Source organism: Triturus cristatus, chromosome 11 (assembly GCF_964204655.1).
Source record: "Triturus cristatus chromosome 11, aTriCri1.1, whole genome shotgun sequence".
In the NCBI taxonomy this organism is placed as follows: domain Eukaryota; kingdom Metazoa; phylum Chordata; class Amphibia; order Caudata; family Salamandridae; genus Triturus; species Triturus cristatus.
In genome coordinates, this window is record NC_140594.1 from 964,518,911 (window position 1) to 964,543,088 (window position 24,178).

Sequence of the window (24,178 nt, forward strand, 5' to 3'; positions counted from 1 at the left end):
GACGATTCTAGCCGCAGATTCCTTCACGGCCTGCCCTTCCTCCCCGTTCTGCGAGGACCTTTCAGCTGGTCTTCTGCCCTCGCCTCCCTCCGGGTGGCTTTGTCTTCTGCGGGTGCCCTCTTTCACTTCCTCCCTGGCAGGATGCTTTGTTCTGTTTATTTGTTCCAATCCTTCCTTTCTGGTAATTGGACGGTTGGTTAATGTGTGCTTCTGTATCCCTACACCCTGGTTTCCAGTGTGGGGCCTACTTCTAATCTTCTCCCTTTTTTTTTTCTTTTTTTTCTCCTTTGCTTGGGGTGTCTGACTCCTCTGCAGTCCTCTGGGTTGGGGGTCTCTTGGCTGTGCCTCAGCCTTTAGTTCTTTACAGGGGATACGACACTCCGTGATGGTGTTGTCTTGGGGTAAATTGTCGTTACTCCTCTGTTCCGGACTTGTTGCCCTTCCTTGTTATAGATTGGGGTTGCAGACTTTCTGTCAACTGCCACGACATTTTTTACATGTGTTTCTGTCTCCAGGGAGGATATCGCCTTCGCTTTGCAGGGTTGCTTCTCAGAGCGGTGCTCTGTTCTTTCCCTTCCATGACTTTACATTACGCAGTGCTTGGCACTGTACCTAATGGGGCCGTTACTCACCATTCGCTTCTTCCCTTTCTGTTTCACTGATTTTTTTCGCACACTGTTTCCATACTTTCACAGTTTTGTTTGTGATGGCTCCACGTTGTGGCGCGGAAAAGTTATCCGAAGAAAACTGACGTCAGCGCTCTAGGGTGGGACTTATGTGACCTCGCTGACGTCCCGCCCACGGACAACGTCGGAGCGGAGTCGTGTGGTGCCGCCCCCGGCGCGCAGAGATGCTGTGGCAATATTTTTTCTGAATCCTGTCTCGCTCCTGGTGACAATTCTACGTTAAGGAATCTGCGGCTAGAATCGTCTCTACCAGATACATCGTTACCAAAGGTAAGTAACTTGTACTGTAGGCCAAGCTGTCCTTAAGACACTTTTTCAATCCACTGCAACGGATACAGGTGGCCACCGCTAGGGGAGACACTGCTGTACAGTCTATGCAGTAGTATGAATTCTGCAGCTCGTATGCCTCAAACGGAAATTGCTACTTACAAGTATGCATCTGTTCTTGGTATGTAGAGCTGCAGAGATTCATACGCCCACCCGCCTCCCTGGAACCTTTATCTGTTCCAGTATTATCTTAATTAGATACATTCACATGGACATCTCTTCTGTTTCTTAATTACTCATCATTTCCCTTCATGGCGAAAAACAATCTGAAGATGGAGTCGATGCCCATGCACACCATCACCCAAGGGAGGAGTCACTGATCTCCTGACTGACTACAAAATACTTCTTCCAAGACGACAACAAGGTGCAAGCATCCGAGCCCAACACCAGATGGTGATCTATGCAGTAGTATGAATCTCTGCAGCTCTACATGCCAAGAACAGATGCATACTGGTAAGTAGCATTTTCCTTCTGGAATTGCCAGATTGTTTGGTATGTGAAGAGGAGTCTCTGACCACTGGCTTCAATCATCACGGAGCCCAATATCAGTTGATCTAGATGGTTTTCAAGTAAAAAGGTAAAAGTAAAGTATTTATAGCCAAATACTTTGTGAGAATAGTTCACACTCCTGTGTGGTTTGCCCTGAGCAATGTGAAGCCACTGCAAGCTTAGCAATGGGGCAGACTGTCTGAACACCCCTTATCATTCCTGCTCCATACTTGAGAATCTACCACACCAAATTCAGACTTCTAATGGGGCATAGATTAGACTTTGAAGTGTCCATCTCTTTTGAGATGAAGATCTAGATTGATAGTTTTTGAAGTACTTGCCAAACAGTTTAGCAGGTTGCAAAATAATGAAATTAAATGTGATGTTTCTTTTCTAAATGTTCATTCAGTATATAAAGCAAATTAGTTTTTTGGTGGTTTTCTAATTTTTATTTATTTAAATAGCGCACTGTGAATCGAGAGGAGCTGTTGAAGCAGGCAGAATCTGTAATGCAGGATCTTGGAAGTTCACGGGCCATGCTGGAAATCCAATATGAAAATGAAGTAAGTTTTCTGCATTGTGAATAATGAGAAGGGAGTACAAAACAGATCTGTCATTTTTTTCTTGTTGCTTGTACTTTAGAAAAAGCTCAACTTTAGTTTAATAATTTGCCCTAGTCCAACCTCTGAGAGGTTTAGATTAGTATTTAGTACTGAACCAAATAATGGCAACCCCTATTACCTACAGTTGAAGATCTGTCTAAAGTATCAGCATCTCACAGAGGAGAACCTAGTCAGTCTCTTAGCAGAATCATGCTAAAAGGCTTCTGTAGGAAAGTGCCCCTTTTTGACATGGTCACCCCCACCTTTTTCCTGGTATCTGATGCAATTGTAACTAAAGTGCATTCAGGTCCCCAGTGCCAGATCTCTTTCCCTAAAACTGTACAATTGGTCCCCCAAGTTGGCAATACCTTTAGCATCCCCTGTAAGTCCCAAGTAAATGGCACATCTAGTACCTAGGTCAAGGAGGCTAAAGGGGTTCCTAAGGGTTGCAGAATGTATTGTTTCACCCTAAGGGACCCCTCAGCACCACCATGCAAACTTCCATTGCAGGCTCCATGCCATGGTGCAGAGAACAGTAAAGAGACGGCAGGGCACACCTCCTGTGTGCCTACAGACACTGCATGCAGTTTGGGTAAGTCACCCCTACAGCAGGCCTTACAGTCCTATGGCAGGGTTCACTAATCTACAAGTGTGGACATATCTGCATGAGCAGTTATGCCTCTGTGATGTTTAAGTTGATTCTTGGATATTACAGGTGAACAGGGAAGCTATTTTGAGAACGTGTGCTGGACACTGGTATTTACGAGTTCTTCAGCTACATAATGGCTTCCCTGAAACTAGAGATGTTTGGTATCCACTGTGTCGTATTAATAAACCCACACTGATTCTGGGTATGGATTTATTAAAACATGCACTCTGAGGGCACCTTAGAGATGCCCCCTGAAAACCTACCAATTAGTGTGCTGACTGGTGTAGACCAGCCTGCCACCACAGACCAGTTTCTGACCCCATGAAGGTGAGAGCCCTCGCTCTCTGAGGGCAGAAACAATGCTTCCTCCGGCCTGAGGTGTTGTCACCTCCTCCAAGCAGGATGGCTAAGTGATCAGCATATCGTGGCTTGAGGATTCAAAGGTCTCTGCCGAGTTTTATATGAAGCCCAAAGCTTCCACAGACAGGGTAAATGCCACCCCCTGCCCTGAGGCCCATTGGGCACCAGGACAGGTGGGAAAATGAGCTAGTTAGTAGGTGTGTTCCCCTCTCAGGCTAGTACTACCCCTATGGTGGGCTACCTGATGTGAACATGAATTTTAGAATTCCAACATCTTAGTTTTGATTAAATCAGGCTCTCTGGGTCAGGTTTATGTTCTTCCCACAGTGAGTGGTCATATAGAGTGTGTAGACACCCTGCAGGTAAGGAGCCCATTGGCTACTACCTGTCACTCCTCTTAACGCCCCTAAATTAATTATTTGGGTCTCACCCCTGACACCACGAACTCCAATTCAACATCAAGAAGAAGAGGACAAAGAAGAGCCGCAAGAAAAGCAAGAGCTGAAGACTTCTGTGGACTTTTGGCGCCAAACCCTGCCTGCACCAGTCTAGACAATTGTGACTAGCCACTCGTCCTTCAGCTGAACAGCTTCCAAGAACCCCGGGAGACTGCCAACCATTCAATCTCCCTTGGAGTAGAGGAGCTACTCCCCTATAGTCCACATGCATCGAAAACGCAAAGTCTGGTTTAGCGAGTTGCTGCTCCCCGGTCAGCCCAATGCATCAGCCTCCCAGTAAGAGGACTCTGCGCTCCTAAAGGTCAGATATGTCCCCCCACCAAGTGAGAGGATACCAGGACTGACCAGAGCCAAACAAGACCAATACCCACAGTACTGGACCCCTTGCAGCAAACGAAGCCCATGAGTCCAGTTCAGGCTCCCACTACACCAAGACAAGAGTATCCGCCGATGGACGTCAGCACCACAGAAAATCACCTCCAGAAGTGCTCATCTGACCTGATTTTGCACCCTTAACCGGCGAGTCTGACAACTGCAAGCCCCTAGGATGCAGACCTTTCCACTCTGCTCCCAAGCACCCCAGCCCAGATACCGACAAACTAGTTGTGCTCCCTTGCCCCCAGGGCCCTTGTGACCTGAGCCTACCTTTCATATTAAAAAAAAAAAAACCAAAAAAAAAAAGTACTTACTTGATAACTATGGTTTTGCTATCAAAATTTATTTAAAAATGACTTATTTTTCTAAATTGGTCTCGGATTTATTATTGTGTGTCCAATTTATTGCCTCTGTGAGTACAACTGCTTAGCACTAACCTCTGATAAGCCTAAACTGTTCGCCCACACTACCACTAAATAGAGCATTTTTAGTGTTATGTTTTCCTCTGTAAACTAGTAAGGGTTGCCTGGACTCTTTACACAGTGTACCTAGTTTGGATCCACTATATAAAGAGCCAGGCTTCCTGCAGCTTCACTTTCAGGATATTGTACACTGCCTGGCCAATACAACTTTATGCTACCTCCTCAGGATGTCTTAAAGTTTACAATAAATAATGAAGATGTGGTGAGATTTTCCAGTATTGTTTTGAACTTTTTCGCTCCGGTATTACTTGACAGAAAATTGTATTTTAAATTCATCATTAGCGTACAACTATGTTACTTTAACTGATCTCTTATTTTGCGTTTTACTAGGTTGGAACCGGCCTTGGACCAACACTGGAGTTTTATGCACTTGTATCTCAAGAGCTGCAAAGAGCTGACTTGGGCCTCTGGAGAGGAGAAGAGGTCACCCTTTCCAATCCAAAAGGTAATTTAATTATTTTTTATTAAAATCTGTTTCTAAGTATGTGTACTTTTCTCCTAATAGTTTTAGGTTTTCCAGGAAAAATGCTTATTGCCAAATGCTTTTTACATATATGTGGATATGCAGTCAGTGGATTACATTTGTGAAGTTTCAGAAAGTTGCAGTCCTTGATTATGGAACAGAACAATAAGTCTTCAAGGGAAAAGGTTGTGTGGAGACTATACCTGAAATGTTTCAAGAGTCCATTCCACATTCAATGTAAGCTTAATTGATGGATGCCTATAGACTTGAAATATTTCAGTTCTCCAGCAAAAGCTACTGTTGCTTCTTGCTTGCTTTTCTTTGAGGACTCGACAGAACTCTGAAGGTTTGACAGACGTGCATTGATTTTAGCTTTGTCAAAGTTCATGGGTCAGACAGTGCATATTCAGATGTATCTCTTGATGCATTGTCTTGAATCACAACAAATGTAAGAACGGTTTAGGGGATCATTTGCAAGAGTGTTGAAAAGCAGCTATGTATTGGTTGTGCCCTGTTTTCACCTTGTTTTCTGCTTGGGTATAAAGTCCTGGAGAAAATAATCTGGTTCTGGCAAATTAGCCTTGTCAACGTACCGTTCATTTGCACTACTTTTTGTTCCAGTTCAACAGCCTGTATTTTTTAAAAGCTCGGTTGGTGTTTATGAAAGTTAATTACCTTTGACTGAAGTTCTCCACAACTAACATCTTTCAGACATAAAAAAACTCCCTTCTCCCTTGTAAGACAGAAATTTAACTATGGCACACTTGCTTTAGATTCTGGCGGTCATCCTGGTGTGAGGATTGGAGCCTTTCCTTAATTGTCCCAAAAAGAAACCCAAGAAAGGCAGTTGCTAGAATACCATGTTAGATGTCTTCTGCTGCTTTATTAAATGTCTTCCTACTGCTGTGTTAAATGAAATGTCTTGAGAGTTCCTAGCCTGCCAGCAGGGAATTCATAGGAGTGCATGAATTATGCCAAAAAGAGGTGAAGCACAAGTTATTGACTTGTGTAACAATATATCTGTAAGAGAAATTAGTTTGTGATAGAATATCCCCAGGCATCAGACTGGATCCAGAAAGTTTTCGTCCGCAGTACCCGTGCGCGTCGGTAGGCGTCGTCGTACGGCTCCGCGTACGACGCTGACGTCGTAGCCCCCGAGATAACGTCGTTGCAGCTACTTAGGCGCGCTGACGTCAATTCTGTACACAACTTTTCCACGCCAGGAGCGCAGAGCCATGCCAGAGACCGACTACTGGTGCAATAGAACTAGGAACCTGAAAGGGATGACCTGAACCCTAGAGAACAGTTCGCAGAACGGGGAGGATGGGCGGGCGGTGAGGAATCTATCACTAACTAATGTCTCTTACAGATATATTGTTACACAAGTAAGTAACTTGTGCATCTGAAAGAGACACGTTAGTGATAGATTCCTTACCTTAGAATACATACCCAAGCAATACCAACCCCGTTGGTGGGTTTGTGAAGTTTGATTACACCAGAAAGTCACGGAGAACTGAACGGCCAAAGAAGCCATCTCTCCGAACATGACTGTCAAGACAATAGTGCTTAATGAAGGTATGCAACGAGGCCCAAGTGGCCGCTTGACGGATTTCTTGCAGGGGAACACCGCGTCCCAATGCTGTAGTAGCTGCTGTCGCCCTGGTCGAATGGGCGCTTAGCCCAACCGGAGGCTCCTTTTTAGCCAGAGTAACAGGCTTTAATGCACAAGACAACCCATCGGGAGATAGTTCGCATGTGCAAAGCCCGGCCTTTCTTGGCGCCCACGTAGCCAACAAAGAGCTGGTCATCCACCCGGAACTGTTGTGTGCGGTTGAGATGGAATGAAAGCGCACGTTTTGGTTCCAGACGGTGGAGCCTCTCCTCTTCTCTTGAAGGGTGTGGAGGCGGAAAGAAAGTGGGCAGAGTGACAGTTTTCCGAGATGAAAGGCAGAGACTACTTTCGGTTGAAAGGAGGGACGTGGTCTTAGCACAGCCTTGTCCGGATGAATCGCCAGGAATGGTGGTTTACAGGAAAGAGCTTGGAGCTCACTCACCTGCGAGCGGAGGTGAGGGCCACCAGGAAGACAGTTTTCAAAGTTAATTCTATTCTATTCTATTCTAAGGTTTTGGTAAAGCGCAAACAGCTGCCCCAGCAAGGAGGCGTCCCGGCGCTAGGGAGAGTCACAGTCCCCATCCTGAGCTAGAAAAAGAAGGGAGGAAGGGAAGGTTAAAAATGGAGGAACAGGTGTGTCTTGATGGCCTTACGAAAGGTGGGGAGATTTTCTATACAGCGAATGTTTAGAGGAAGGGCATTCCAGAGCTTGGCTCCCATGGTCCTAAAGGAGCGGCCGCCAATGCGGCAGAGCTTTGTACGGGGGATGCTCAGAAGATGCTGGCTAGAGGAACGTAGATCACGTCGAGGAACATAAGGAGTGAGGAGAGATCGTAGAAGTATAGGGCTTCCGAGTTTGAGAATTTTGAAGATCATGATAAGGGTTTTCAAATGGATCCTAGAATTCACGGGCAGCCAGTGCAATTTGTGAATGGTGGCTCTAACCGAGCATCTGCGGTGAAGGCCAACTAATGCTCGTGCGGCCGCGTTTTGCACGCATTGCAGTCGTGCTATTTCTCCTTTATTTGCACCAAGGAGGAGGACATTGGCGTAGTCCAATCGAGACAGAATGGTCGCTTGGATGATAAGTTGGCGAACTTCAGCGTTAAAAAAACCTAGTATAGGGCTGAGACTTCTCAGCATACCAACACATGTGGCAGCTACTTTCTTAGTGTGTGTCTGGTAGCTGAGTGAGGCATCCATCCAGACTCCCAGATTTTTTACAAGGGACTTGGGAGGGGGAGGAGGGCCCAAGGATGACGGCCACCAGTGCTCATTCCAGTGGCAGGTGTTTTTGCCAAGGAGCAGCACTTCTGTTTTTCCGGCGTTCAGCTGTAGGTAGTTATCTGTCATCCATTGGGCCACTGCCGCAAGGCCATCTCTAAATCTAGAGGCCAAGATGGAAGGGCCTTCCGTGAGAGTGATGGCCAGCTGTGTGTCATCAGCATAGGACACCAGCGTCAGGCCCCACTCTTTAGCCACTGCTGCAAGTGGCTGCACGTAAACGTTAAAAAGGGAGGGGCTCAAAGCAGAGCCCTGTGGAACTCCCTGTGCGATCGGATGGGGTTTGGATAGGAATGGGGGGGCTGACACCCGAAAGGATCTATCTTTGAGGAAGGAGCCGAACCATGTCAGTGCAAGGCCAGAGACTCCGACCATCTCCAGACGATTAAGAAGGATGTCATGGGATACCGTGTCAAAGGCCGCGCTGATATCAAGGAGAATCAGCGCAGCACATTGACCGGAATCTAAAATCGTCCGGAGATGTTCGGAGGTGGCCAGGAGGGCAGACTCCGTGCTATGGCCTGGTCTGAACCCATTTTGTGATGGGTCCAGGATGTTATTCTGGTCCATATGTTGGGACAGGATGCCATTAACATGGGCCTCTGCAAGCTTGAACAACCATGGTAGCAGAGATATGGGACGAAAATTCTCTGGTTTTGATGGATCCAAAGCGGGTTTTTTAATGATGGGTGAGACCCAAGCTTGTTACCAGGCTGTCGGAACACTAGCAGAGGAAAAGGAAAGATTGAGTATGGCAGCTAATGTCGGCAGAAAAAAATTCAGTGAGTCCATAAAGTGGGTGGGGCTCATAGGGTCTGCAGGGGAGCCTGACTTTACTTTCCTACATAGTTTGTTTAAATCATCATGAGAGATTTCTGGGATGTGAGTCAAGAGGGTACATTTAGGGATGGGATTGGTAGGGTTGATGGGATTGGGGGAGTGCTGTGGGAAGGAACTGTAGATTTTTTGAACTTTCTCTACGAAATATGTAGCAAGATCCTCGCAATGTTGTGCAGACGTAATACTGGGGGATGGAGATCTGTTGCTCTGAAGTTCTTGGACCAGATTGAAAACTATTTTGGCGGGGTTAGGGCTAGAGTTAATTTTGTCTGCGTAGAAAGTCGCGCGTGCGGCGCGAATGGCTTTATGGTACTTTTTTAGTGTCGATAAATAGTTGCTTTTATCCCCATTATTGTACTCTTTCCTCCACGTGCGCTCGGCTTTTTTACATTCCTTGCGCAAGGATTTAAGGGTATCATTGTACCATGGCTTGGAGGGTGAGGTGCGCCCTTTAGCCCATTTGGGTGGAATAAGAGCATCTAGTCCTTTGGTGATCCAGTCGTTAAAAGCACCATAGGTTATATCAATGTCCTGGTCATCTTCTCGATGGAACTCTCCTAGAGTGACGTGAAGGTCACTGGTTAATAATTTGTGCCAGGGTCTTTTAAGGGGGCGGGTTGGATTGGTTTTATACATTGGACCCTTGACCAGTATGGTTAATTTAACAAGATGGTGGTCCGTCCATCCCATTGGAACAGGCATCTCAGTTTTGACATCCTGGATGTTGGTAAACACCGGGTCCAAGGTATGACCGGCAGAGTGTGTCGGGTACTGGATTAGGGAGTTAAGTTGTAACGCCGATAGATCTACAAGAAGATTTTTAATAGTAGAATCGATGGATACATCAAAGTGGAGGTTGAGGTCACCTAATATAGTAAAATTTGCGGACTTAGTCACCAGAGAGTTTGCTGCCTCAAGGGCATCGATAAATCTTGAGGCAGGTCCAGGTGGGCGGTAGATATAAAGGTCCGACAGGGCAAAGTAAGGGCTAGTTGTAATTTTAAAGCGGGCACATTCACAACCGGGAAGATCTTCTTTGATGAAAGTACAAGAAAATTGCCTTTTGAAGATTACAGCGATGCCTCCTACTCTAGCATCTCGATTTAGAGTCAGCATATGGTAGTCATCTGGAAGCGTGAGGTTAGGTATGGCAGACGTGCCATCACGTAACCAAGTTTCACAGAGAAAAAAAAATGTCCGGGTTCTCATCACATATGAGAGAATTTACCTCCAGGTAGTGTTTGGTAAGGGATCTGACATTGAGTTGAAGGATCGTGAGGGGGGAGGCTTTAGGCACATCTTGTGCCTGTCGTAAACGACAGGGGCTGGTTGTAGTAAAGGGGAAGGATTTACATTGGAGATGCGTGTGACCAAGTGTACCTATAATATCGACACATCTCCGTCCGGGGTTCAAGGCAGTGAGGTGATCTTTGTCGTAATGAAGGGGTTGCTGTAAAGTCCGGCCAGGGGGACTGGCGAGAGGCGATGACTTGGCGCAGACGGGCTTGCCTTAGGCGCGCCCGCTGCGCCCGTCCGCTGCGCGTCCGGTGAGTACACATGTTTATCAGGGAATCGGAAGTGGGCGGGGGGCGTGGCCTCGAAGTAGGCATGGCCTCGCAGCACGCCGTCAATGGCGGCAGTTTTGTTTGTGTTCTGGTGGTTCCGCTGCAGCGCCAAATCCGCTGCGCGGTCAGTTTCGAGGAGCAAGTCCCCAAGGTGCCAGAGACAGAAGAAGTGCAGCTCTTTTAAAAACACAGGTGAATTCGTGACACAAATATTTAAAATAAACAGTGCACCTCCCGGCTTCCGCCTCAAAGGACAGTTATGAAGAGGTTCAAAGGGAGCACACATCAAGTATGTGAGAACCAGGTTCAAGTCCCATTGAGGCATCACAAAAGGAATAAGAGGGAAGTCTATTAACAAAAAGGGACTTGAAAAGAGGGCTGATCAGGCAGCCTAAGAAAGGCTGAAAGAGCAGAAAGGTAGCCCTTGATAGTGCCCAGAGCAGACTGCTGGGCCAAAAGAGAAGGAACAATAGGACCTCAGAAAGAGGGGCAGCAAGAGGATCTACAGCTTTCGCTGTGCACCATCTCTCAAATTTTTTCCACTGACAAGCATATACCGTTTTAGTGGAGGGATGCCTGGCTGCCAGAATCACATTACAGACTTCAGTAGGCAAGTCAAATGGAATCCGCTGTCGCCGCTCAATCTCCACGCAAGGAGGTGGAGGCTGGACAGGTTCAGTGGAGGACCGTCTCCTGCTGCTGCGACAGGTGATCCTCCCGAAGAGGCAGCCGGATCGGGTGAATCCACGCTCCTACTGAGTAGCTCAGGATACCAAACTCTTCAAGCCCAGTCCAGTGCCACAAGAATGACTTGGGCCTGGTTGTGTCTGATCTTCAGCACTCTGGGCAGAAGTGGTATAAGCGGAAAGGCATACAATAGACCACAACTCCAGCGTCTCCGAGCGAGTGCCGCCTTGGAAACTCCAACGCGCAGAACTGCTGACATTGTGCGTTCTCTTCGGTGGCGAATAGATCTAACCAAGGTTCTCCCCACTGCTGAAAGAGACCTTGCGCCACCTCTGAGTGAAGACGCCATTCGTGATCCAACATGCACCTGCGGCTGAGTTTGTCCGCCCTGGCGTTCAGGGTACCAGCCAGGTGTTGAACCACCAAGGAAATGCCTTGATGTTCCAGCCACGTCCAGAGGCGCAGAGCCTCCTGACATAGGGTCCACGACCCCGCCCTGTTTGTTGCCGTACCACATGGCGGTGGTGTTGTCTGTGAACACCTGCACTACTCTCCCCTTGACAGAGAGAAGGAATGCTTTCAGCGCAGGTAGGATCGCCCTGAGCTCCAAAAGGTTGATATGGAGCTTGGACTCCACCGGAGACCAGAGGCCTCTGATCTCCGCCTCTCCCATGTGGCTGCCCCATCCCAGGAGGGACCTGTCCATCACTACTGTGTGCTCCAGTTGGGGAAGGGAGAGGCATCTGCCGCTGACCCAATGCTGGTACGTGAGCCACCACTGCAAGTTCTGTGCAGTACCCTCCGAGATCTGGACTTAGTCGGACAGGTTTCCCTGATGCTGCGTCCACTGGAACTTCAGGTCCCACTGCAGAGCCCGCATATGCCATCTGGCATGATAGATCAGCAGGAGGCCATGAGGCCCAGCAGCCTCAGGGTCTTCCAGACTGAAACCCCGGACCAGGGCCGAAAGATCGGAATCATAGCCCAAATGTTCCGGACTCGCTGTTCGGGAGGGTAAAACCGAAACCGCACCGTATCCAGAACCGCTCCGATGAAGAGGAGCTTTTGAGAGGGAATCAGGTGTGACTTCGGCACGTTGATGGAAAACCCCAGCAAATGCAGGAGGTCGGCCGTAGTCTGGAGGTGGGAGAAGGCTGCCTGGGGCGAGCCCGCCTTCAACTGCCAGTTGTCGAGATAGGGGAAGACTGAAACCCCTAATCTGCGCAGATGAGCTTTGACCACCGCCATCGCTTTCGTGAACACCCGAGGGGCACTGGTAAGGCCGAAAGGGAGCACAGTGAACTGAAAGTGCTCGTGGCCTACCATGAATCCTAGGTAACGCCGGTTGGCAGGCAGGATGGGGATATGAAAATAAGCATCCTGCAAGTGCAACGCTACCAGACAGTCTTGCGGGTCTAGGGCAGTCAAGACCTGAGCAAGCGCGTGAGCATCTTGAACTTCTCCTTCCGGAGGAAGCGATTGAAGTTCCGGAGGTCTTCGATAGGACGCAGGCACTTGTCCTTCTTTGGTACCACGAAGTAGTGGGAATAACGACCACGACCTACTTCTGGCATCGGAATGTGCTCGATGGCCCCCTTGGCCAAGAGGGCCGCAACTTCCTGCTGGAGAAGTGACAAGTGACCCCACGACATGCGGTGGTACTGAGGTGGCATGGCTGGAGGGGTAGACTTGAAGGGGAAAGAGTAGACCCTGCGGACTATTTGCAGAACCCACCTGTCCGAGGTGATGGTGCGCCAGTGGGGAAGGTGATGGCGATTCCTGCCACCCACTGGCGTCTGGTGGGCCTGAAACACCGGACTAGGAAGGTTTTGAGGTGGCATGGGGCAGTGGTGGATTGACTCTCACGCTATCCTCGGGACCCACCACGGCGGGACCTACGGCTGCGATGAGACTGCGGCTGCGCAAGCTTGCGGGTCTGAAAGGAATGCACTTGAGCGCCTCGACCCTGACCTCGAAAGGAGTGAAAAGCGGACCCCGAGGGAGTACGCGTGGTGGCGAGAACCAAGGACTGGGCCATAGCCCGAGAGTCCTTAAAGCGTTCCAAGGTGCTATCCGCCTTGTCACCAAAGATGCGTTGCCATCAAAAGGCATGTCCAACAAAGTGTTCTGGATATCCCCGGATCAGGAAGTAGTTCTGAGCCAAGCGTAACGGCGTAGCGCCACCTTTGTGGAAAGTGCCCTGCCGAGGGAATCGGCTGTGTCAAGCCCACAACGGATGGTAAATTTAGCAGCATCTCTTCCCTCGGTAATGTCCTGGGTGAGAACCGCCCATGCCTCCGCATGGCACTGAGGCAGCTCCTGTGCCACGGTATCCCACACAGAATGGGAATAGCGGCCCAACAGGCACGCAGTATTCACCGCTCGCAACCCGGAACTGGCAGAAGAGAAAATCTTTTTACCAAACTGCTCCAGTTTCCTAGACTCCTTGTCTGGAGGAGCAGAAGGGAATGCGCTCGGCGAGGCAGATGCCTGAACAACCAAACTCTCAGGCGTCTGGTGCTGTGTGAGAAAGCTGGGGTCGCCGGGCGATGGCTTCGTGCCACACCTTTATCTACAGGAACCCCTGTGTTAGGTTTGTTCCAGGTGCTCAGCAGGATGTCAGAAGCGCCTCATTGAAGGGCAGTAACGGCTCCGCGGATGAGGACTGTGGCTGCAGCAGCTCAGTCAGGAGATTGGTCCTGATAGGCACAGAAGGGAGCTCGAGGTTAAGAGCCTCAGCCGCCCTACGCAACACCACTGAAAAAGTCCCTACCTCCTCCGTAGCCACGGAAGAAGGGGACAGTGTACCAGGGTGTGGAGAGAAATCCAGATCCACTGGACCCTCCATGTCGCCTTCCCATTCAGGCTCATCCTCGCATTGAGCTGCAAGAGGGTCTTCAGACCCCTCCCAGTACTCCCCTTCATCCACCGGAGGGACCCGTTGGGGCAAACAAATGGCGCAAGGCCGACACAAAGGCCTGCACCTCGTCCTAAGTCGCGTGCGGGCCTGGAAAGGGTGGGTAGGTCGCAGGCAACAACGGAGGCTCCAACGGAGCTGCGGGGGAGTGACCACCCGCCCCCTCCACCGCGTCCCACTACCGGTGCGGGGTAGAGGAGGAGTGACGTCGCTTCTTCGACATTTTATGGTGCCTTGACTTACCTGTCCCCGATTCCGGCGAGCGATGCTGATGGCTCCGGGAGCGGGACCTTGATCGGCACGGAACCGATTGCCGGACCTCTAACAACTTTTGGGAACGCTCCCACAAAGCTTTTGGTGCCATGGCCCGATAATCGGGGCACGCCTCGGGGTCACAGGCGTGCCCCAAGATGAAGAGACACACGTCGTGCAGGTCCGCTACCGACCTGTTCTGACTGCAGGCCCTAAAGGAGTCAAGTACTCGACAAAACAAGTTGTCAGAAACCAAGTTAACACTTTTAACTAGGGGTACCGCTCTCTCTCGGATCTGCACTGCTGCGCGGAAAAAGAAAGAACTGACGTCAGCACTCGTGGGCGCGTCTAAGTATCTACGACAACGTCATCTCGGCGGTTACAACGTATGACGACGCCTACTGACGCGCACGGGTACTGCTGACGAAAACTTTCCGGATCCAGTCTGACACCTGGGGATATTCTAAGGTAAGGAATCGATCACTAACGTGTCTCTTTCAGATATATAGCTACACCTTTTATGTTCTTGGTTGTTTTTTTTTTTTTTTTTAAGTGTATATTGTTGGAACACACTAGCAATCTTTGACCAAGGGATATTGTGAGAAAGTGCCTTTTTTACATGGTTAGTCCCCACTTTATGCCTGGTTTAGTGCCCACCGCCCCTGCCAACTTTGTCCTCTGTGCTAGTGCTTCTTCCCTAAAACATACCCACAATTGGTATTTCTGCCCCCCTGTAAGTCCCTAATTAACTGTACCCTGAGTACCTAGGGCCTGGGAGCTGAAAAGGGTCCCATGGGAACCCACTCAGTAGGACCATGCAGCAGCCCTTGCAGCTTGCATGCCCTTCCTAGGGGAAAAACGACAGTCGACATGGCACCCTGCCTGGGAACCATGCCAGCCAGCACTGCCTGTAGGTATAGGTAAGTCACCCTTTTAGTAGACCTTACAGCCCTAAGGCAGAGTGCACTAAATCCAAATGGGTACACATCTGCATGATTAGATATTCCCCTAGTTAAGTCAAGTCTCAAATATTGGAAGTGCCAGAAAAGCCATGAGGAGAACATGGGCTGGAAACCCAAAACCTCTAGTTCCACAGCACCATGATGGCTTCACTGAAACCAGAAGTGTTTGGTACCAAACAACTCCTTGTAATAAATCCACACTGATGCCTGTGTGAGATTTATTACACCATGTGCTCAGAGGGCACCTCAGATATGCCCCCTGAAAACCTACCAACCTTCGTATAGGCACTGACTGGCTTTGGGCAGCCTGCCACACAAAGACATGTTTCTGAACCCCGGGGTAGAGAACCTTTGCTGTCTGGGACCAAAAACAAAGCACATCCTGGGCAGAGATGTCACACCTCCTCCCCCAGGATGGGCCAGTTTTCGAAGGGGAAGCTTCAAAGCCCTGCCGCCTTTGTAATGCAACCGCCAGCCACTTTTTGCTCCAATGCTGATGGCAACCCCAATTGACAAGGACTTTACCCCTGATAAGTCCCTAGTATATGGTACAGACCGCATGGGTGGGAAATGAGTCCCCAGGGCTTACAGCACTGTTTGTGTCACCTTGAGTGACCCAAGTAAACTACTGACAGCAGGCCTGCCATTGCAGACTGCAGGTACAGTGCTCTTATTCGACATTGACTTTGCCACATGGTGATGGCAATGCGCTGCTTTTAACAGATGTCAGTCACCCCTAAGGATTGCCTACTAAAGTCCAGGAGGCAGGCGCATTATATTAAAGATGTGGGCATGTAAGTGCATGCTTATATGTCCCTATAGTAGCCTTTACCATTAATGAACATTACAAGTGATAGACGGTCCATAGGATTACATCGGCTGGCACCGGGCAAACCTCAGGTTGACAGCTCCATTATAGTACCTGTGAGAAAGTGCCATCTTTCTTGCATGGTATGCCCCCACTTTTTGCTAAATTGCTGAATGTACTTCGATTGAGTGTACCCTGGGTTCCTGCCAATCAGGTGCCCAGGGCCTATGTTCCTTCCTTAAACCACACAAACTCCAAATTGGCAAACCCTAGCCACATGTCAGCCCCTAGTAAATGGTACCCTAGGTACCCAGGGCCTTGTGACCAGGGAAGGCCTCTAAGGGCTGCAGCACTCATTGTGCCACCCTCAGAGGCCCTGTACCCTTACACACACACTGCCCTTGCAGGCTGAGTGTCTGGGTGCAGGACAAATCAAAGAGTCGACATGGCACACATCACTGTGTACCATGCCCATCACCTACACTGCCAAGGCATATGTCAGCCACCCCTCTAGCTGGGTGCATTACGCCTATGGTGTGGACACAGGAGCAGGAGCCCTGTGCCCCTACAGTACCCGGGTCCATTCCTGGGCACTGTAAGTGCAGTGCTGTCATTTAAGAATACATGGTGCTGAGAGCTTGTCAAACACGAGCTCCACAGCACCATATTGGCAACACTGAAGCCTGGGAAGTTTGGTATCAAACTTCTCAGCACATTGAACCCACACTGATGCCAGTGTAGGATTTAATGTACTAAGCACCCCAGAGGGCATCTTAGAAGATGCCCCCTTACAGCTAACTTACAATCCACGTCTGCTCTGAGGCTGCCCAGGCTGCCACACAGCAGACACGTTGCTGGACCCCTGGGTGGGAGAGCCCCTGCTCTCCCGGGCCTGCAACAATGCACATCCTGGGTGAGGTGAGAAATATCCTCCCCCAGGATGAGCAAAGGGAAGCTTCAAAGGCATGCCGCCATTTGGAGTTTCCCCAGGCCACTGCAACCCCCCACTCTGGCGGGAAGCTTGGCCGGAAACCCCATACAAGGACAGGGGATGTGCCAGCCTGCCCACCCCACCCCTCAGGTGGGGGAGGCGAGGTGAAGCACATCTCTGGGCTCTCGCCATCTTGAAGATGGGAGGCCCTACCCTATCAGGATTAGGCTACTGCCCCCCTCCCACAGGAGAGAGGCAGGATAGGGGGTGTACCCACCCCAGGACAAGGACCCATTGGTCCCTGGCCTTCACCTACCTGTAACGCCCCTAAATCTAGTATTTAGGGGCACCCTGAACCTTCCTTCCGGAGATTCCAGATAAAAAAACTCCCACGAGTAGAGGCTCTACTCAGGAAACCTATTTGCTATCCCTGGCACCAGCCCGGGACCGCGGACCCAACACACTCTGCACCAGCCAAGCCTGGCCAGTGCCGGAGTGGACAAAGACCCAGAGGACGACCCCACGGCGACTGTGACCCAGAGTCCGGCACCCAAGGACCCCCCTCGACATCCCGGAAGAAGCCTGCAGCCTCAGAACCAAGTGCCACCCCAGCCGCGATCAACCAGAGGGTAAGATTCCCGACGTCAAAAGGCACCCCTGCACCCAGCGCCCTGCGACCCCCTGTGCCCAATCCCGGGGTACCCACCTAACCTACCACTACCCAACTTACCTCTCGAAGTGGTGGTGGCACCTGAAACATCCTCGTCCCCGAGCCTGCAGCCTCTTTTCCAAACCGGAACATTCCCATTGATTTCCATTGAGCGCCCTAAGGCTCAAAAGCACCCTGCACCCAGCCGCCCGAGTGGCCCTGGCAGTGCCCTCTCTACACTAACCTACTTCCCCACTTGCCCTGAGTAAGTGACCAGGAGCCCAGCTCCCACAGCCGCGTGGCTTGCCAGACAGCAGCCACCAACCAAGGCCCCCCAATCCCTCATAGGATAACATTGGGCCCAACTCTCTCTGCACCCGGCCGTCCTGAAACCGCTGAGGGTGAACCAACTGTACCTACCTGACACTGGGGGACCCCTGAGTCCATGCCCGGAATTTCAACACTACCAGTCGAGTACTTACCCTTAAACCGCTAACTTCATTTTCCTCATAGGGTAACATTGACTGGCTTTTTCTTCAAAAATCTAAGTGTGAACTTTTCAAAACTGCAAAAATTCACCAAAAATCAGCCAAGTGACAAAAACGAATTTACTCACCTGCTCCTAGGTGAGCTCCCAGTGCTGGATCTTGGTGCCCAGCCCTGACTCTGAAAAGTGTTCACAACTATACTTACCTCGAACTCATTTTTCTCCCATAGGAAACCATTGTCTGCTTTTCTGTGAAATTTCTTCTAAGTGTCTACTTTTGCAAATTTGAAATATTCTTTTAAAATCGTACCATTTCTGCAAACGAAATTACTTACCTGCTTTTGATAAGGACCCCAGTCCTGGGTCTAGGCACCCAGTCCTGGATTACTAAAGTAACGATAAAGTACTCTACCTGCAATTTGAATTTCTTGCCATAGAGATCCATTGAATGTTTTCTGTGAAATATTTTCTAAGTGCTAACTTTTGAAATAGCTAAATATTATTTAAAAATCATTACAGTTATTAAGTCGACTTTCATCACTTGATTCTGAATACTGACCCCAGGCTGGTTCTAGGAGCCAGACCTGGAATTCCAAAAGTAATCTGAAAAGTAATTTATTACAAATAACCTGAATTTACCATTGAGCTCAATGCATTGTTATGTTTAGGAAATAGGATTGTTTATTGCAACCAACTGTGACTGTTTACACAAATTTATTGCTTAAAACAAAAGTATTTATATTCAACCTCTCATTCTGAGAAAGTATATTTTTACCCCCTTTGTGGTTCTAAAAATAAAACAAGCATATATTTTATATATACAAACCATTGGCCTAGAGTTCAGTTATTGAGTGTGTGAAACCAATTGCTGACTGTGTACAATAAATGCTTTACACTGTCCGCTGGTACTGCCTTACTGCTCGACCAAGCTACCACTTTTGAGAGTAAGGTCATACCTAACTTTGACCTCTATCAGCCTCTGGGGGACTGTGGACTCTGTACACCCTGTACCTATTAGGGAACAGTATATACAGAGCCACTTTCTCACAGTACCCCCCTAAATATGTTGTATTTGGTATCAAACATGCTGTCTAACCCCTGACACGGATCTCATTTCAAGGGTGATGTGGCATGCACCAAGGTGGCTATCTTAGAGGTTGCCCACCTGTTTGCTCCAGCTTCTCTGGCAGCCCACGCCTGCTGCTGCCAAGACAGGATTCTGACCTCCTGCCAGGCAGTGTTATCACTTCCAGGAATCGGGAACAAAGGCCCGGGAGGAAAGGAGGTCACACCTTCTCACTCCCAGGAAGGGTAGTGAAGTGGCACATCAAGGCAGTGAGCTTCAAAGGCTACACCACCTCTGGTCTGTATCAAGGCTTACTCCCAAAGGAGGAAATAGCCCTCCCCCACCCAACGCACATTTGCACCCGGGCTGGTGGGAAATTAAGTATGCAGGATATGTGTACACCCCCAAAAGGCTAGCCACACCTCTACGGTAGGCTGGCCGGTCTGTACGTCTAAGAAAGACTTCTGACATTTTTAAAAGTGGTAGAAATAGTGGGTTTGGGGTAGAAAAGGTGACCTACACCACTGTATGTGGTCACCTCAGGGGCGGATTAGCCGCTGGGGGAAGCAGCCCATTGGCTACTTGAATCCACAGCCCTAACACCCCAAAATCTAGGATTTAAGGCCTACCCCTGACACCAGAACCCCTGTTCTGAAAAAACCTCCATTGAAGAGGACAAAGACGACACCTGTGTCTGCGACAACAGGGCTTGCACCAACCAAAGGAGGGCTTGCCTGCACCTGTGGCAATGCTCCTGGAACCGCCTGATCGAGACTCATCCTATGGGCTAGCACTCAGGGGCCCTCTGAGAGCCTGAAGCACCCTCAGACTCCCCTGGACTAGTAGCCCTAGTCCCCTGCAAACTTACAGGTAAAACAATGGTCCGGATCTGAAGAATCGCTGGCCATGTAATCTCTCTGAGGATTGCCCAAGTCCAGATTATCAAGTGCATCTTGGGAACTGTAGTCCTGCCTTTTACGAAGTTACAGGCAGCTACTGTGTCCCTCGCGACAACTGGACATCGAAGTACCCTTTTCCAAACACTGCCAAGGCTTGTTGGTTGTCAGTCTGGCAACCGACCCCTGCACTCGACGCTGCATCTAGAGGCAACGCCATCCGACCTTCAACCATAGTCAGCAGCCACCCTATTGTTGTGTTTTTGCATCTTGTTTCCACAGCACTGTGTAAGCAGTAAAAAGCAACCTTCCTGTGGCTCCTATTCAGCACCAGGGACAGCCAGGGCAACTCTGCACCTGGCTTCAGGGAATAGGTAAAATTGAACTAACTGTTGTGGCTTGGTCCTGGGACCCGCACCACCTGTACCCTGCTGGGGTTCCACACAACTTGACTGCAATGCAAACCTTCTGCAGTATTGAATTGCTGAGATTTGTTTTCTTTTAAAATCTATAAGTCCAGTTATGTGTTTGATCATGTTCAATCTGAAAGAAACACGTTAGTTAGATTCCTCACCTTAGAATATTCCCAGGCATCAGGCTGGATCTGGAAAGATTTTTCGTCAGCAATACCCTTGCGCGTCGCTAGGCATCGTCTGCGGCTCCGCGTCAGTCGTCGGCGTCGTGATCGCCGCGATGACGTCGTCGGAGTACTTAGACGCCACTCTCGCGCGCTGACATCAGTTCTTTTTTTCCGCGCCAGAAAGCGCCAGTCCGGGAAGAGCATACCCTTTTAGTCACTTTTTGAACTTTTTTGGTTCCGTTTCCAGTCGACCTCGACTCTGGTGCCGGTAGGGATGCCTGGATTCAAACCGTGCGACGCCTGTCACCGCCTGATGTCGGTCACGGACCATCACTGCCGGTGTCTCTACTGCCTTGGGGCCGACCATGATGCCGAGTTGTGCCTCGACTGCCGGGCCTTGACCTCGAAGGCTAGGCGGGAGCGGTCCCTCAAGCTGCTCGAGATCCGGCAGTCGGTTCCGCGCCGCTCGAGGTCCCGGTCGAGGAGAAGGTGAAGGGACTGGTGGCGGAGCCGCAGTAATCACCGTTCGTCGGGGTCAGAGTCCTCGCATTCCGGTAAGTCGAGGCGCAGCAAGAAGTCGAAGAGGCGACATCGCTCTTCCGACTCCCCTCGCAGGTCGCGCAACTCGGCTGAGGGTTCGGGTGGCACCACCCACGCGGCTCGATCGTAGCCGCGTCTGACCCCATACCCTCCGGTCCCTGGGTCTGACGTGACTCCGGCGGAGATCAGAGTCTTTCTCATGGCCATGAGGAGTCTGGCTCTGCCGGCGTGCCTTCGGGCCCCGTAGGCTCGACTGGGAGGCCTAGCGAGCCGGCGGCTCCGGCGCCGTCGTCGACTTCGGTCCCGACACCGCAGGCTCCCGCGGGATCCAGGCCGGGACAGCGGTCGACCTTACGACCTCTCCGCCGGCGCCGACCCCTCTGGTGCGGCCCCCGGCGCCGCCTTAGAACGACGCCGTCCCCAGTTTTAGTCCCGGTCCGGGCCCGGCGTCGGAGCGACGCCGATCATTCCACCTGTATACCAGGAGTCTGATGACGGGGACGACTGGGAGGGGTCTGAGGACCCACTGGCACAGCAGTGCCAGTTATCTCAAGACTGGACAGAAGAACTGGGGGAGGCCAGTGGTCTTGACACCTCCCCTGACACTGGCTTCATCTCTCCTCCCTCCGTGGCTACGGAGGAGGGTGCTACATATTCTGTGGTGCTGCGCAAGGCGGCCGAAGCCCTTGGGCTGGAGCTCCCTGCTGTGGCCGTGAGGACTAATCTCCTCACTGAAGTGCTTCAAACGCCAGTAAGCTCCTCCGAGCCTCTGCTGCAGTTCAGTGAAGCACTGACCGACGTTCTGATGGGCACCTGGTCCAAGCCCTCCACAGTCCCTCCTGTGGACCGGAACGTGGCCCGGCGTCTCTGCTCTGTCGGTGCACCCCACGCCCGAGAGCCTGGTTATCCAGGCCTCTACCTCCCAGACCGCCTTCCCGTCCGCTCCCCCGGATCGGGAATCCAAAAGTTTGGAACAGTTTGGGAAGAAGCTGTTCTCCTCCCTTAGTTTGGGGTTGTGGTCTATCAACACCGCATGCCTTTTGGACCGTTACACCCACTCCTTCTGGGATACGGTGGCGGATGTGCTGCTTCAGTGTCCGGAGGAGGCCCGGACACAGCTCGCCCAGGCTCTTGCCAAGGGGCGGGATGCGACACGGTATTCAATCCGATGTGTACTGGACACAACGGATTCGCTAGCCGGGGCAAATGCGACCACGGTGGCGATTCGTCGCCACGCCTGGCTGAGATCCACGAACTTCTCCGGGAATGTCCAGAGCACCCTCATGGACATGCCCTTCGATGGCCGTCTCCTTTTTGGCGACAAAGCGGATAGTGCTCTGGAGCGCTTTAAGGACTCCAGGGCTACGGCCAAGTCCTTGGGCCTCTCGGCCCGCGCCCGTAAGCTTCCGCTTTTCGCCCCTTTCGTGGCCAAGGAAGGGGCGCCCCCTCACGTCCGTCTAGCCACAGGCCGCAGAACCAGCCTCAACACGGTTGCGGACGTGGATTCCGCTGAGGCGGAGCAGGGGGACAACGAGCCGGTCCGTCCACATCTGCCCCAGCAGCATCCGCCTCAAAACCCTCCTAGTCCGAGCTTTCAGGCCCATTCCACGCCAGTGCGAGGCAGAGTTCGCCATCACCTGCTCCACTGGCGTACCATCACATCGGACAGGTGGGTGCTGCAAATCGTCCAAAGGGGCTACTCCCTCCCCTTCGAGGCGACCCCTCCAGCCATGCCACCGCAGTACCACCGCATGTCGGGGATCACTTGAAACTTCTGCAGGAGGGAGTTACGGCCCTCTTGGCCAAGGGGGCCATCGAGCGCGTTCCTGGCCCAGAAGTAGGTCAGGGTTGTTATTCCCACTACTTTCTGGTTCCCAAGAAGGGCAAAAGGGGCCTACGCCCGATCTTGGGCCTCAGGAGCGTCAACGCCTTCCTCCGGAAGGAGAGGTTCAAGATGCTCACCTTAGCTCAGGTTCTGGCTGCCCTATACCCTAAATGGTAGCGTTGGACTTGCAGGACGCTTATTTCCACATCCCCGTCCTGCAGGCCCACCGACGTTACCTGCGGTTCACGGTAGGCCACGAGCACTTTCAGTTTACCGTGCTCCCCTTCGGCCTCACCAGTGTCCCTTGGGTGTTCATGAAAGTGATGGCGGTGGTTGCAGCTCATCTGCGCAGATTAGGGGTTCCAGTCTTCCCCCTATCTCGACGACTGGTTGTTGAAGGCGGGCTCGCCCCAGGCAGTCGTCTCCCACCTCCAGACTACGGCCGACCTCCTGCATTTGCTGGGGTTTTCCATCAATGTGCCGAAGTCGCATCTGAGTCCCTCCCAGAAGCTCCTTTTCATCGGAGCGGTTCTGGACTCGGCGCTGTTCCGGGTTTATCCTCCAGAACAGCGGGTTTGGGATATTCAGGCTCTGATTCCGATCTTTCGGCCTTTATCCCGGGTTTCGGTCAGGTTGGTGCTGCGGCTCCTGGGTCTGATGGCCTCCTGCATCCTGCTGATACATCACGCCAGGTGGCGGATGCGGGCTCTGCAGTGGGACCTGAAGTTTCAGTGGGCCCAGCATCGGGGCAACCTGTCCGACCATGTCTTGATCTCGGAGGGCACTGCAAGACAGTTGCAGTGGTGGCTCACGGACCGCGATTGGGTCAGTGGCAGATTCCTACCCCAACCGGAGCACGTAGTGGTGACGGATGCGTCCCTCCTGGGATGGGGGGGGCCACATGGGAGAGGTGGAGATCAGAGGCCTCTGGTCTCCGGCGGAGTCCCGGCTCCATATCAACCTATTGGAGCTGCGGGCGATCCGACTTGCACTAAAGGCATTCCTCCCATCTGTTCGAGGGAATGTAGTGCAGGTGTTCACGGACAACACCACCGCCATGTGGTATTGCAACAAACAGGGCGGGGTGGGGTCGTGGACCCTTTGTCAGGAGGCTCTGCACCTCTGGACATGGCTGGAACATCAGGGCATCACCCTGGTGGTTCAACACCTGGCGGGCTCTCTGAACGCCTGAGTAGACAAACTCGGCCGCTGGTGCATGATGGATCACGAATGGCGTCTGATCTCGGACGTGGCGCAAGGACTCTTTCGGCAGTGGGGAGAGCCATGGTTAGATCTTTTTGCCACCGAAGAGTAAGCGTAATGTCATCAGTTCTGCGCGTTGGAATTTCCAAGGCGGCACTCACTCGGAGACGCTTTTCGTCGCGA

General features: G+C 51.2%; 1 protein-coding gene across 15 annotated transcripts in view; it reads left to right on the plus strand.

Moving 5' to 3' along the window:
* Positions 1–24,178, plus strand: part of TRIP12 (thyroid hormone receptor interactor 12) — a 1,120,962-nt gene that overhangs the window by 983,374 nt on the left and 113,410 nt on the right. For all 15 annotated transcript variants that reach the window (XM_085634980.1, XM_085634991.1, XM_085634979.1 and 12 more), the window contains 2 exons: positions 1,967–2,065; positions 4,759–4,873. In XM_085634980.1, coding sequence (XP_085491106.1) covers positions 1,967–2,065; positions 4,759–4,873 — 214 coding nt within the window. The remainder of the gene's footprint in view (positions 1–1,966; positions 2,066–4,758; positions 4,874–24,178) is intronic.